The following is a 15,094-nucleotide window of genomic DNA, read 5'->3' as shown; positions in this document are numbered from 1 at the left end:
AGACAGAGTCTCGCTCTGTCACCCAGGCTGGAATGCAGTGGCATGATCTCAGCTCACTGCAACCTCCACCTCCCGAGTTTAAGCAATTCTCATGCCTCAGCCTCCCAAGTAGCTGGGACTACAGGCGTGCACCACCATGGCTAATTTTTCTATTTTTAATAGAGACGGGGTTTCACCATGTTGCCCAGGCTGTTCTTATATGTCTGAGCTCAAGCGATCCACCAGCCTTGACCTCTCAACTTGCTGGGATTATATAGGCGAGAGCCACCACGCCTGGCCTCTATTTTTTTTAAAGAAAGTTTTAGTGCAACACAGCCACACTCATTCATTTACATATTATCTATGGCTGTTTTGTGCCTCAGTGGCAAAACTGAGTAGCTGCCCAGCCCACAAAGGTGAAGATACTACCTGGCCCTTTACGTGAAAGTTTGTCAACCCCAGCTCTATGTGCTGCTGCTTTTTTTTTTTTTTTGAGATGGAGATTTGCTTTTGTCGCCCAGACTAGAGGGCAATGGCGCGATCTTGGCTCACTGCGACCTCCGCCTCCCAAGTTCAAGCAATTCTCCTGCCTCAGCCTCCCGAGTAGTTGGGATTAACAGGCGCCCACCACCAACCCCAGCTAATTTTTGTATTTTGAGTAGAGACGTGGTTTCACCGTGTTGGCCAGGCTGGTCTCGAACTCCTGACCTCAGGTGATCCACCTATCTCAGCCTCCCAAAGTGCTGGGATTACAGGCGTGAGCCACCACACCCAGCCTCTGCTTCTCTAACTCTACCTGTGTCAGCATCACCAGGAGCACTGTTTAAGCTCTACGATGCAGCTAGGCTAAGACCTGAGATTCTGCATTTCTAGCAAGTTCACAGGAGATGCTGATGCTGCTGGCTCAGGGGCCACACTTTGAGAACCACTGCTGTAGGGTGAAATCCCCTAACTGGGCATGACTGGAGAAAAAAGGGGAGGAACATTTTTCAGATGAAGAAATTAAACCCTCATAGATATTAAGTAATGCGCCCGGGCGCAGTGGCTCATGCCTGTGAATCCAGCACTATGGGAGGCCGAGGCAAATAAATCACCTGATGTCAGGAGTTCAACACCAGCCTGGCCAACACAGTGAAACCCCATCTCTACTAAAAATACAAAAATTAGCCAGGCATGGTGGTGGGCACCTGTAATCCCAGCTACTCAGGAGGCTGAGGTAGGAGAATCACTTGAACCCTGGAGTTGGAGGTTGCAGTGAGCCAAGATCATACCATTGCACTCCAGCCTGGGCAACAAGAGCGAAACTCCATAAAAAAAAGACATTAACTAATGCATTGAGGTCACACAGCTAATAAGAGATTTCTCTGATTCCGAAACCCATACTCTCTGCTTTTGACCTTTTGGTTGTATTGCCCATGGTCTACAAGTATAGCACACTGCCATCAATAACAACCCTTCCTTGATTAAGAGATTCAAAATAGCGGGGAGGGCTGGGCGTATCTATAATCCTAGTACTTTGGGAGACTGAGGCCAGGAGTTCGAGACCCACCTGGGCAATATAGTGAGACCGTATCTCTATAAAAAATCTTTTGGCCAGGCGCGGTGACTCACGCCTGTAATCCTAGCACTTTGGGAGGCCGAGGCAGGCGGATCACAAGGTCAGGAGATTGAGACCATCCTGGCGAACACGGTGAAACCCCGTCTCTACTAAAAATACAAAAAATTTGCCGGGCGTGGTGGCGGGCGCCTGTAGTCCCACCTACTTGGGAGGCTGAGGCAGGAGAATGGCGTGAACCCGGGAGGCAGAGCTTGCAGTGAGCCGAGATCGCGCCACTACACTCCAGCCTGGGTGACAGAGCGAGACTCCATGTCAAAAAAAAAAAAAAAAAAATCTTTTAAAATTAGCAGGGCATGGCAGCACATGCCTGTAGTCTCAGCTACTTTAGGAGACTGAGGAAGGAGGATCACTTGAGCCCGGGAGGTTGAAATTGCACCACTGTACTCCAGAGCCTGGGTGAGAGAGTGAGAGCCTGTCTCTATCAAATAAATTTTAAAAAAATAAAAATAGTAGGTGCCAGGCACAGTGGCCCATGCCTGTAATCCCAGCACTTTGGGAGGCCAAGGCGGGCAGATCACTTGAGGCCAGGAGTTTCAGACCAGCCTGGCCAACATGGTGAAACCTCATCTCTAGCAAAAAACCAGACACACACAAAAAAAATTAGCTGGGCATGGTGGTGCATGCCTGTAAATCCCAGCTACTTGGGAGGCTGAGGCAGGAGAATCACTTGAACCTGGAGACGGACATTGCACTGAACTGAGATTGTACCACTGCACTCCAGCCTGGGTGACATAGTGAGACTCCATCTCAAATAAAAAAAGAAAAGAAAAGAAAAAAGAAAATTGTGGGAAGGAGTGAACTTCCAACCACCCAAGCTTTCTCACCTCTAGCCCTGCCCCAGGAGAATTTAACACATCTGAAGAACAAGCCCCACACCACGTGAGAATCAGTGACCCTTACCCCACATTGAATTCTCTGATTCACACTGGAATTCAACTAACTGAAATCCCTTAGCACGAAAATTAAATTTATTCTGAAGATTCTAGTTATCTAATTAAATTTACTGTGAAGATTGCAGATCAGTTAAATTTGAGAGTTTTGATTGAAAAAAAAGACAATTACCAACCTCTTCTATCAGATGATCATCTGGATCATATTCTTTTAGATTAATAATGGCCACAGGCAGATCCAGGGACGTAACTGCTTCAGCAAGAACTGTTGCAAATCCCTAATAGGACAAAAAAAAAACATCAAATAAAGTCTTCAATGAGCCAAATATAACCCTCATTTACCCCTGTTGGCACAAGAATGTGGCATTCCTCATGAAAAATATTTTCAGTGACTGATATGTATCTTCATGAGCACAAATTCTATCCTCACTCTTACCATTTTCTTGGGCACCATTACAGAGATCATTCAATTGTGTTGTTCTCACCCGATCAGGGTTTACGTAGGACTGAATCTAATTTGGCTTTGGATGATCAATCTGCCTTGCCCTACTAGAATAAACATATCAGCCAGGCAAGATGGCTCATGCCTGTAATCCCAGCACTTTGGGAGGCTGAGGTGGGAGGATCACTTGAGGCCAAGCCTGGACAACAAAGTGAGACCTCATCATTATAAAAAAATTTAAAAATTAGCCAGGTGTGATGGCACACACCTATAGTCCCAGCTACTCAAGAGGCTGAGACGGGAAGATCCCCTGAGCCCAGAGGTTAGAGGATACAGTGAGCTACGATCACACCAATGCACTCTAGCCTGGGCCACAGACTCAGATCCTGTCTCATAAAGAAAATAACATATTAAAAAACAATAAACACAGAGAAGTGCAAAAAGAAATAGTGAAGAATGGGCTGGGCACAGTGGCTCACACCTGTAATCCCAGTACCTTGGGAGGCCGAAGCAGTTGGATCACTTGAGGTCAGGAATTCGAGACCAGCCTGACCAACATGGTAAAACCCCGTCTCTACTAAAAATACAAAATTAGCCAAGCGTGGTGGCACACACCTATAATCCCAGCTATTCGGGAGGCTGAGGCAGAAGAATCACTTGAATCCAGGAGGCGGAGGTTGCAGTGAGCCAAGATTGCACCATTGCACTCCAGTCTGGGCAACAAAACTCCATCTCCAAAATAAATAAATAAATAAAATAAAAGAAAGAGTGAAGAGTGAAAAGAATGGGAAACATGAAAAGAAGCCAGTTGACAGACAGGAAAAAGTCCTAGGGAAGACTTCACAGGGCTAACAGAACCCCAGAGAAGCTCTAGGCTGGGAGCAGCCACTACAACAAAAGATGGAATGAATATCTTTTGTACGCTAATGAGATGACTTACTGGAGTGAGGCCTCAGATTGCTTCAGGATGGAGGCTCGTTGCCAGAAAAACTGATGAGAAGTTAAACTCAGCACCTCCTACCCCAGCCCCAACAGGGAACACTAGGGAGAGAAGAGGGGCTGGAGATTGAGCTTAATCACCAAGGCCAATGATTTAATCAATCGTGCCTATGTAATGGAGCCTCCAAGAAAAACCCCTGAACAATGGAGACTGTTGAGTTGGTGAACATACCAATGTGCTGGGGAGAAGACACGGCCAGAAACGGCCTGGAAGCCCTGCTCAACCCCCACCCCTCCATAGCTGGCCCTGTGCAGCTCTTCCATTCGGCCGTTCCTGAGTTGCATCCTTTATAATAAACCACTAAACATAAGTCAAGCAACTTCCTGAGGTCTGTGAGTCATCCTATAGAACCTGAGGAGGCAGTGGTGTGGAACCCTAAATTTAAAGCCGGGACTTGTGACTGGTGTCTGAAGTGGGGGCAGTCTTGTGGGCTAATGATAACTCCCAATAGTAAGCATGAGAACTGGTATAGAAAAAGGACAGGTTGGCCAGGCATGGTGGCTCACACCTGTAATCCCAACACTTTGGGAAGCCGAGGCGGACAGATCACCTGAGGTCAGGAGTTCGAGACCGGCCTGACCAACATGGTGAAACCCCATCTCTACTAAAAATACAAAAATTAGCCAGCAGTGGTGGTGGGCACCTGTAATCCCAGCTACTTGGGAGGCTGAGGGAGGAGAACTGCTTGAACCCAGGAGGCAGAGGTTGCAGTGAGCCGAGATTGTGCCACACTGCACTCCAGCCTGGACGACAGAGCGAGACTCCATCTCAAAAAAAAAAGAGAAAAGGTATTTGGGGGTCAGAAAACAGTACTGCAGCAGGCCTCAAGGACTGATACGGTTTGGATATTCGTCCCCTCCAAATATCATTAACACGTAATCTCCAATGTTGGAAGGGAGCTCGAATAGGAGGTGTTTGGGTCATGGGGGTGGGTCCCTCAGGAGTGGCTTTGTTACCAGTGGAGGGTCTTGCCTAGGAGTTGTCCAGGTTGTTCACATGTTCAACAAAGAACTGAAAAAAATGCAACAAGCGAAGCAACAAAAACACAGATTTATTGATGGGAAGGTACACTCTACAGTCAGGAAGCAGGCTTGAGCAAGTGGCTCAAGAGCTCCAGTTGTTTTTATTAAGCTTAGGTTTTTATTAAGTTAGAAGAATTTGGTAACACCCCCAGGTACCCTTGGGAGGCTTCCAATTGGTTACACCCTATGTAAATGAAGAATTGGCTCATGGCCAATCAGAGGCTGCAGTGGAGTTATACCATATGCAAATAAAGAATTAGCCCACAGCCCATCAGAGGCTAAAGCTTTCCTTTCAGTTTAATTCAAGGACGTCAGCCACAGGTTGGCCTTAGGCTCTGTCTCCAGACTCTACTTTCCCACCTCAGCTTGCCGCCCTCCCCTTGGTGTTGAGTTCTTGCCCTATTAGTTCATAGATGGCTGTTAAAAAAAAAAAAAAAAAAAGCCTCACATCTCTCCCTACTGTTTTGCTCCCTCTCTCACCATGTGGTACCTATTCCTCCATGGGTGGAAGCTTCCTGAAGCTTCACCAGAAGCCAAGTGGATATTGGCACCATGCTTGTAGAGCCTGCAGAACCATGAACCAAATAAACCTCTTTTCTTTATAAATTACAGTATTAGTCCATTCTTGCATTGCTATAAAAAAAATACCTGGCCGGTCATGGTGGCTCATGCCTGTAATCCCAGCACTTTGGGAGGCCAAGGCGGGTGGATCACTTGAGGTCAGGAGATCGAGACCAGCCTGGGCAACATGGTGAAACCCCATCTCTACCAAAAATACAAAAAATTAGCTGGGCATGGTGGCATATACCTGTGGTCCAGCTACTTGGGAGGCTGAGGTGGAAGGATCGCTTGAGCCTGGGAGGCAGAGGCCGCAGTGAGCCGAGATCACGCCACTGCACTCCAGCCTGGGCAACTGCGTGAGACTCCATCTCAAAAAAAAAAAAAAAAAAAAAGGAAAAAAGAAATACCTGAGATTGGGCAATTTATAAAAAAAAGACATTTAATTGGCTCACAGTTCTGCAGACTGTACAGGAAGTGTAACGGCATCCACTTCTGAGGAGGCCTCAGGGAGCTTCCAATATTGGTGGAAGGCAAAGGAGGGGCAGGCACATGACATGGCAGGAACAAGAGAGAGAAGGAGGAGGTGCCACACACTTTTTAACAGCCAGATCTCCTGAGAACTCACTGTCACGAGGACGGTACAAGGGAGATGGTGCTAAACCACTCATGCGAAATCTGCCCTCAAGATCTAAGCACCTCCCGCCAAGCCCCACCTCCAACACTGGGGACTACGATTCGACGTAAGATTTGGTGGGGACACAGATCCAAACCACATCAATTACCCAGCTGCAGGTATTCCTTTATGGCAATGCAAAAGAGACTAACACAAGGATAAAGTGAGATTTGAGCCAAAGCTGAAGGAACTGGGAGAACCATGTGGTTATCCCAGGCGGCAGGAACAGTGAACTGCAAAGGCCCAGAGGAGGTTATTAAGACTGAAAAAAAAGGGAACCAAGATGGGGTAAGAGAGTTAACAAAGAGCCACACGTGTAGGATCTCTGGGCCACTGTGAGGACTCAAGCATTGACTCTTGAATGAAGGGGTCAGCGCAGGGTTTTAAGCAGAGGGATGACATGATTTCACCTAAGTTTTCAAACAGTCACTGAGGTTGCTGAGTTGAGGGTATACTGGAGTCAGAAGAGGGCCGAGTGGTACTGAGTCAGAAACACTGTCTTAGTCCATTTTGCTATAAAGGAGTACCTGAGACTGGGTAATCTATGTCTTTTATTTTTTTGACACAAGGTCTCACTCTGTCGCCCAGGCTGAAGTGCAGTGGCACAGTCACGGCTTACTGCAGCCTTGACCTCCTGGGCTCAAGCAATCCTCCCACCTCAGCCGCCCGAGTAGCTAGGACTACAGGCACATGCCACCATGCCTGGCTAATTTTTGAATTTTTTGTAGAGATAGAGTTTTGCCATGTTGCACAGGTTGGTCTCGAACTCCTGGTCTCAAGTGATCCACCTGCCTTGGCCTCCCAAAGTGCTGGGATTATAGGCGTGAGCCACTGTGCCTAGCCCAATCTATGTCTTAAAAAGGTTTATTTAATGCAGAGAACCCCAGTGAGATATTACATAAGATGGCCATCCCCAAGACACAAAATCATCAGATTCTCCAGTCGAAATGAAAGAAAAAATGTTAAAGGCAGCTAGAGAGAAGGGGCAGGTCAGCTACATACGGAATCCCATCAGGGTAACAGTGGACCTTTCAGCAGAAACCCTACAATCCAGAAGAGATTGGGGCCTATATTGAGCATTCTTAAAGAAAAGAAATTTCAAGCAGGGCATGGTGGCTCACATCTGTAATCCCAGCACTTCGGGAGGCCAAGATGGGTGGATCACCTGAGGTCAGGAGTTAGAGACCAGCCTGACCAACATGGTGAAATCCCATCTCTACTAAAAATGCAAAAATCAGCCAGATGTGGTGGCGCACACCTGTAGTCCCAGCTACTCGGGAGGCTGAGGCAGGAGAATCACTTGAACTCGGGAGGCAAAGGTTGCAGTGAGTTGAGATCGCACCACTGCACTCCAGCCTGGGTGACAGAGAAAGACTCTGTCTCAAAAAAGAAAACAAGAAATTTCAACCAAGAATTTCATATCCAGCCAAATTAAGCTTCATAAGCGAAGGAGAAACAAGATCCTTTCAGGCAAACAAATGCTAAGGGAATTTATTACAACCAGACCTGCCTTACAAGAGGTCCTTAAGGAAGTGCTAACTATGTAAAGGAAAAACTGTTATGAGCCTCCATAAAAAGGTTTATTTGGTTCACAATTCTGATATCTGAAAAAGTTCAAGATTGGACAACTACATCTGGTGAGGGCTCCAGGCTGCTTCTACTCCTGGCAGAGTAGAAGTGAAAGGGAGCTGGCGAGCACAAAGATCACATAGCAAGAGAGGAAACAAGAGTGCAGGAGAGGTTCCAGGCTCTTCTTACCAACAAGCTCTCTTGGGAACTAAGACAGCAAGAACTCACTCACCCCTCCCCCAGGGATTCATCTATTCAGGAGGGATCTGCCCCCAGGACCCAAACACCTCCCATTGGGCCCATCACCAATGCGAGGGATCAAATTTCAACATCAGTTTTGGGGAAACAAACAACAAATTATAGCAGAAGTCAATGGTGAGATGACTGTCCTAATCCAGACAAAATATCATGGCAGTGTCAAAGCTGTCAGAATCAACAACATGGAGTTACTTATGTTAAAATATCCCTCACAATAAGAGCTACGGAAGACAAAGAATTCGCACACTTAGATTTTTTTTTTTTTTTTTCGAGACAAGGTTTCACTCTGTCCCCCAGGCTGGAGTTCAGTGGCGCCATCTTGGCTCACTGCAACCTCCGCCTCCCGAGTTCAAGTGATTCTCGTGCCTTAGCCTCCCGTGTAGCTGGGATTACAGGCATGTGCCACCACGCCAGGCTAATTTTTGTATTTTTTAGTACAAATGGGGTTTTGCCATGTTGGCCAGGCTAATCTCAAACTCCTGACCTCAAGTGACCCACCTGCCTCAGCCTCCTAAACTGCTGGGATTACAGGCATGAGCCACCACACCTGGCCTCACACTCAAATTCCTGATAATGAGAAAGATTCTACAAAAAATACAACCTTGCACAAAGACCAGTGCAACCTTACACAAAAAATACTACTGCAAGGACATCTGCCCAGCAACTTCATGTCCAACCTTGGATTGTGTCACCTTTGTTATTAACCTTTGTAGGCAAGAATAATTATTTCAAAACAATTCTGTAATCCTCATTTTTTCCCTTAAAAATCTTTGCCTTCCTTTACTTCCCTGAATACATGCAGTTTACTATGGCAATTGTATCCCCATTGCAATGTACATGCTATTCCCAAACAAACATCTTTTCTTTTGGAGAGCCTCTCTATGGTATTTAGGTTGACAATGGCATGGACCAGGGGAGTAGCAGTGAAGGTGGTAAGAAGTGATTGGAAACTGAATCTATTCTTAAAGTAGAACAAACAGAATCTGCTGACAGACTGGACATGGGTTGTATAAAAAGAAGTCAAAAGGTGTTTTGGACCAAGCAATTGGAAGGATAAAGTTGTCATTTACTGAAATTGTAAGGATTACAAGTAGAGCAGGCTTGGGCAGAAAATTGGGAGTTTAGTTTTGAGCACACTGATGTTAAGATGCTTACCAGACATTCATATGATGCTCTAAGATAGGTAACTCGATATGAAAGTCTGGAGTTGAGAGAAACAGTTAAGATTAGAAACAGAAATTTAGGGCCAGGCGCGTGGCTCAAGTCTGTAATCCTAACACTTTCAGTGGCCAAGGCGGGTGAATCACTTGAGGCTAGGAGTTTGAGAACAGCCTGGCCAACATGCAGAAACCCCGTCTCCACTAAAAATACAAAAATCCCAGCACTTTGGGAGGCCAACGCCACTGCACTCCAGCCTGGGTGACAGAGTAAGACCCTGTCTCAAAAAAAAAAAAAAAAAAAAAGAAGAAGAAAAAGAAAAAGTTACAAAAATATAAGAGAAAAGATCTGAGACACAGAAGACGATCCAAAAGGTAGAACATCCCACAGGAATCCCAGAAAAAAGGAAATGAAAAAGGGAAAAAAAATTCATCCAAGAAATATTAACAGAACTAATGCACACAAATCGTCAAAATGCATACAAATCATCAAAACAAAAAAATTCAAGTATACAGAACAATAGCTGAAAAAGATCCAAATAGTCACCTTCCCATAAAATTTCCAGAAATCAAGGACAAAGAAATGATCCGAAAATCTTCCAGAAACAAAATAATCAAGTCATCTACAAATTCGCTTTCTCATTAGCAATACTAACATGCTGGAAGACAATGAAGTTACGCCTTCTGAGGCAAAAGTTTTTAATAGTCTTCTACACAGGACCAAATACGAATCAATCAAATCCAACAGCAGAATGAAGAAGTATTGAGATGGGCTGGGCACAGTGGCTCACACCTGTAATCCTATCCTGTAATCCTAGCCCAATATTGAGATGGGCTGGGCATGGTGGTTCATGCCTGTAATCCTAGACAGAAGAATCGCTTGAGGCCAGGAGTCAAGACCAGCCTGGGCAACATAAGGTGACCCCATCTCTACAAAAAAAATTTTTTTAATTAGCCCAGCATGGTGGCACAAGCCCATATTCTCATCTACCCAGGAGGGTGAGGCAGGAGAATCGCTGAAGCCCAAGAGGTCGAGGCTGCAGTGAACTAAAATCATGCCACTGCACTCCAGCTTGGGTGACAGAGCAAGACCCTATCTCTTTTTTTCTTCTTTCCTTTTTTTTTTGTTTGAGACAGGTTCTCACTCTGCCACCCAGGCTGGAGTGCAGTGGTGCAATCTAGGCTCACTGCAACCTCCACCTCCCAGATTCAAGCAATTCTTCTGCCTCAGCTTCCCAAGTAGCTGGAATTACAGACGCGCACCACCACGCCCAGCTAATTTTTTGTGTTTTTAGTAGAAATGGGGTTTTGCTTTGTTGCCAAGGCTGGTCTCGAACTCCTGGCCTCAAGTGGTCTGCCCACCTCGGCCTCCCAAAGTGCTGAGATTACAGGCATGAGCCACCACGCCGGGCCAAGACCTTGTCTCTTAAAAAATAAAAATAAAGGCTGGGCGCGGTGGCTCACGCCTGTAATCCCAACACTTTGGGAGGCCAAGGCAGGCAGATCATGAGGTCAGGAGTTCGAGAACAGTCTGACCACCATGGTGAAACCCCGTCTCTACTAAAAATACAAAAACTAGCTGGGCATAGTGGTGGGCGCCTATAGTCCCTGCTACTCAGGAGGCTGAGGCAGAAGCATCGCTTGAACCCGGGAAGCAGAGGTTGCAGTGAGCCGAGATCACACCACTGCACTCCAGCCTGGCGACAGAGCCAGGCTCCATCTCAAAAAAATAAATAAATAAAAAATAAATAAATAAAATAAAATAAATAAAAATAAATTCAGATGGCGCAGCTTTAAGATGGAAGATGGCTATCTACCCCAAAATCAACTATGATATGGACAGCAACATTAAGCCACTGAGACTTGAGGGCTGTTTGTATAAACTAATTAATATAAAGAGTCAATAACTTTTGTGTAATGTTGATAAATCTCGAAACACAGCATAAGCATCAGAGGAACTAAAAATACAAATAGTTAAAAGGTTTCTGGAGAGTACATTTCATTATGAACTTTCTGTACACCTGGATTTGTTACCATCTGCAAGTATTCATTTGATCTTTTTGATCATTTTTTTTAAAAAGGTAAAAACATGCATAAAGAGGCTCTGAAAAAGGTTTTTTATAAGTAACATTAAAAGGACTTTGCTTTGGCTGCTCAGACACCTTTTTGCTTTTTTTCAGGTTTCCCACCTCCACTGCTTAAGGTTTAACTTAACAAGTGACCTTCGACTGTAAAATGAAGCAAAGTATCTGCACTCAAGTAGTGAAAACCTAAGAAGTACTATTCTGCGCAACTTCCACAAGAACCCTCTGAAGTAGTCCACAAAAGTAACAGACCTTGATTTTTCCTCTAATTTATTTTCATGCTAGCCTTCCTTAAAATCTTTTCCTAGAAAGCACTAACTAGCTGTGACCTGGCTAGGCCTCGTGGCTCATGCCTATCATCTCAGCACTTTGAGGGCCAAGGTGGGTGAATATCTTGAAGCCAGGAATTCAAGACCAGCCTGGACAAGATTGCAAGATCTTGTCTCTACAAAAAAATAAAATAAATTTTTTGGCTGGGAGCGGTGCCTCACGCCTGTAATCCCAGCACTTTAGGAGGCTGAGGCAGGTGACTCATCTGAGGTCAGGAGTTCGAGAGCAGCGTGGCCAATATGGTGAAACCTCGTCTCTACTAAAAATACAAAAATTAACTAGATGTGATGGCAGGCACCTGTAATCCCAGCTACTAGGGAGGCTGAGGCAGGAGAATTGCTCGAACCCAGGAGGCGGAGGTTGTGGTGAGCCGAGATCACACCACTGCACTCCAGGCTGGGGGACAGAGTGAGATACCATCTCAAAAATAAAATAATTTTTTTTTTAAATAGCTGTGACCTTATAACACAGAAACAGGTAGCATCTAGATATAATTAGAGAATGGGACTGGGCACGGTGGCTCACGACTGTAATCCCAACACTTTAGGAGGCCGAGGCGGGCAGATTGCTTGAGCCCAAGAGTTTAAGACCAGCCTGGGCAACATGGCAAAACCCCATCTCTACAAAAAGTACAAAAATTAGCTGGGTATGGTGGCATGCACCTATAGTCCCAGATACTCAGGAGGCTGAGGTGGGAGGATGCCTTGAGCCCGAGAGGCAGAGGTTGCAGTGAGTGAAGATGGCACAACTGCACTCCAGCCTGGGCAACAGAGAGAGACCCTGTCTTTAAAAAAAAAAAAAAAAAAAAAGCAAAAAGGAGAAATCAAAGTACATGCCAGATAATATCACTAAATCCTCACAGTGACCCTGAGATAACCATACTATTACCATCTGCAATTTACCATTTCACAGATAAGCAACCGAAGCTTAGATGGCACTACAGCCAGACACTGTTCCCCCGCAAAAAAGAGAGAGAATGGGAAGCATCTTTAAACTAGATATCAGCTGTATTTACTTTAGTGTCTACCTTTAACACTTTTAGCACTATTAGAAATCAAAACAAGTTTCATTACATAGATGTGTGACGTGAGGCCAGGTGCAGTGGCTCACGCCTGTAATCCCAGCACTTTGGGAGGCCGAGGCAGGCGGATCACCTGAGCCCAGGAGTTTGAGAGCAGCCTAGCCAACATGGCAAAACACCCATCTCTACTAAAAATACAAAAATTAGCCAGGCATGGTAGCAGGCACCTATAATCCCAGCTACTCGGGAGGCTGAGGCAGGAGAATCGCTTGAGGTGGAGGTGGAGGTTGCAGTGAGCCGAGATCATGCCACTGCATTCCAGCCTGGGTGACAGAGTGAGACTCTGTCTCAAAAAACAAAATAAAAAATAAACATAGATGTGTGATGTGAAAGTCAGGCCCATATTGGAACTATTAGTGCCATCCTTTTTTCCCTATTCCCTACTTCCATACCCATGGGCATCGATAATGGACTCACAACTTTCTCTAGCCTGCTGAGGCAGAAGCAAACTTCAGAACAAAGGCCCCCCTCAAGACACTGACCATCAGACACCACCAATCAGCTCTAACTGGGCACAGGAGATGAAACCTGCCTACCGTCGCAGAAAGGAAAAATATTTGAGGGGAAAAGGCTGGGAGAAAGAATAAAGAAGGTTAGATGACCAATTCAGTTCACTGCTAAAGGACAGTTCACTGCTAAAGTTCACTGCTAAAGGGATTTTCTTAAAATGTCAGGAAACCAAAGGAAAAGCATCATATAAAGTTCTTACCTTTGCTGTTCCAGTCTGAGAACCATAAAAAATCTTCACTCCAGACACAAAGATGTCTTTCTCTTGAAGAGAGACATAACCATTTGTCATCAAATCCTGAGCTGCTTTTGGAACAGATTTTTCCTGTAAGTTCTTGCCCTTGAAGACAAATAATTACACAAAATCCATCAAGTCTAAATCGTTTCCCAACTTCAGCAGGGATGAAAATTAGCACAGATACTGACACACTTTATTTTTCTCTTAATCTAACACACTGTATTTTTCTCTTAATCTTTCTGGTTGTATTCCTCAAATATTAGCCCCTTGGTATAATAAGGTCCTTTAATAGGCAGGACCCACATTTTTAAGGCTCATGATTTCCTTTCCCTCCAAGAAAAAACTTTACATACTTTTATCCTATAAGGTATTTTAGTAGAATAATAGTAGGAACTTATTTTCTGATCCTTAATTAATGGAAAGGAAAGAGAGGACTACTGACCCTTAAAGGTATAAAACAAATTTGTTTTTCATATAAAAGGTTCACTTTTCATTACAAAAATCTTCCTGTATCTTAAAAATGAGACACACCTATCAAAGAAAAAGTAAATAACTTAATCCAAGATAACTTAGTCTCCAAAAACTTAAGAGAAGAAATTTATTTTAGGCATTTCATTAAAATGTCTAAAGACCAAACACAAAAGTAATTAAAGGTTCCTTTTAATGTTTAAATCCTCTATAAAATCTGATGCCTAAATACTCTATTAAAAAAAAAATAACTCCACTTACCTGCGTCTTGATGACAATCTGGACACAAATCCAAAGGCTAATGCTAACAGCAAAGCCCAAATAAATGTAAAACCTGTTTATCCATAATGATATTAAAGGTGAGGAGAGGTCCCATGTATCCGCAGAAGGATCTAAATTTAAAATGACACACACAATTTCATTTAAAGCTACATATACAAAGATATCCATCCCAATTTTAAGAAGAAAATAAAACCAACCTTACATTCAACAACCCAGCTAAGAAATCTAATTTAAAAATCAACTGTTGGCCGGGCACGATGGCTCATGCCTGTAATTCCGCACTTTGGGTGGCTGAGGTGGGCAGATCACCTGAGGTCAAGAGTTCGAGACCAGCCTGGCCAACATGGTGAAACCCCGCCTCTACTAAAAATACAAAAATTAGCCGGGCGTGGTGGCGCGCACCTGTAATCCCAGCTACTCGGGGGTCTGAGGCAGGAGAACTGCTTGAACCTGGGAGGGAGAGGTTGCAGTAAGCCAAGATCGCGCCACCGCATTCCAGCCTGGGCGACAGAGCAAGGCTCCATCTCGGGGGGAGGGGGGGGGGAACAACTGTAATAAAAATAACACACTATGTAGTAACGTAATAAAATTATCACAGTTAACACTAACTCAAAGAAAAAACAGAATATAAAATTGTATCTTCACTTCGAAATGAGCATTTAGAAGCAAGAGAAGGAACACAAAGTAAAAATACTTCATGTGAAATTAATTTTTTGTTGTGCTTGCTCCATAAAAAAAGCTTAAGTAGTAAAAGTACTCTTTTTACTAACTGTACTTTCAAAGGCTCACGGTTAAACTTGTAAAAGATTCTCAAGTAACTGACCTTACACCTCATTTTTTTTTTCAAGAGAGATATGCAGGGACCTGGCTTCAAACGTTCAACCTGGGAGCAATTTCAAAAGTCGAGGCCTGAAATTTAGGCTTTACAGGTGCAA

The 15,094-nt window shown here is 44.5% G+C and overlaps 1 protein-coding gene across 4 annotated transcripts in view; it reads right to left on the bottom strand.

Moving 5' to 3' along the window:
* The window catches only part of LOC101126070 (S-adenosyl-L-methionine-dependent tRNA 4-demethylwyosine synthase TYW1), a 248,972-nt gene that overhangs the window by 232,902 nt on the left and 976 nt on the right, over positions 1 to 15,094 (bottom strand). For 3 of the 4 annotated variants that reach the window (XM_055346954.2, XM_055346956.2, XM_055346957.1), the window contains exons 2-4: positions 14,139 to 14,269; positions 13,374 to 13,511; positions 2,664 to 2,765 (exon numbers count right to left, since the gene is read on the bottom strand). In XM_055346954.2, the coding sequence (XP_055202929.1) occupies positions 2,664 to 2,765; positions 13,374 to 13,511; positions 14,139 to 14,269 (371 nt within the window). Of the gene's footprint in view, positions 1 to 2,663; positions 2,766 to 13,373; positions 13,512 to 14,138; positions 14,270 to 15,094 lie in introns of those variants that run through there. The other variant, XM_055346958.1, reaches the window with a different exon arrangement.

This window comes from Gorilla gorilla, chromosome 6, assembly GCF_029281585.2.
Source record: "Gorilla gorilla gorilla isolate KB3781 chromosome 6, NHGRI_mGorGor1-v2.1_pri, whole genome shotgun sequence".
Lineage (NCBI taxonomy): Eukaryota > Metazoa > Chordata > Mammalia > Primates > Hominidae > Gorilla > Gorilla gorilla.
Note: the sequence above shows the minus strand (reverse complement) of the source record. Positions and strands in the feature narration are given on the sequence as shown.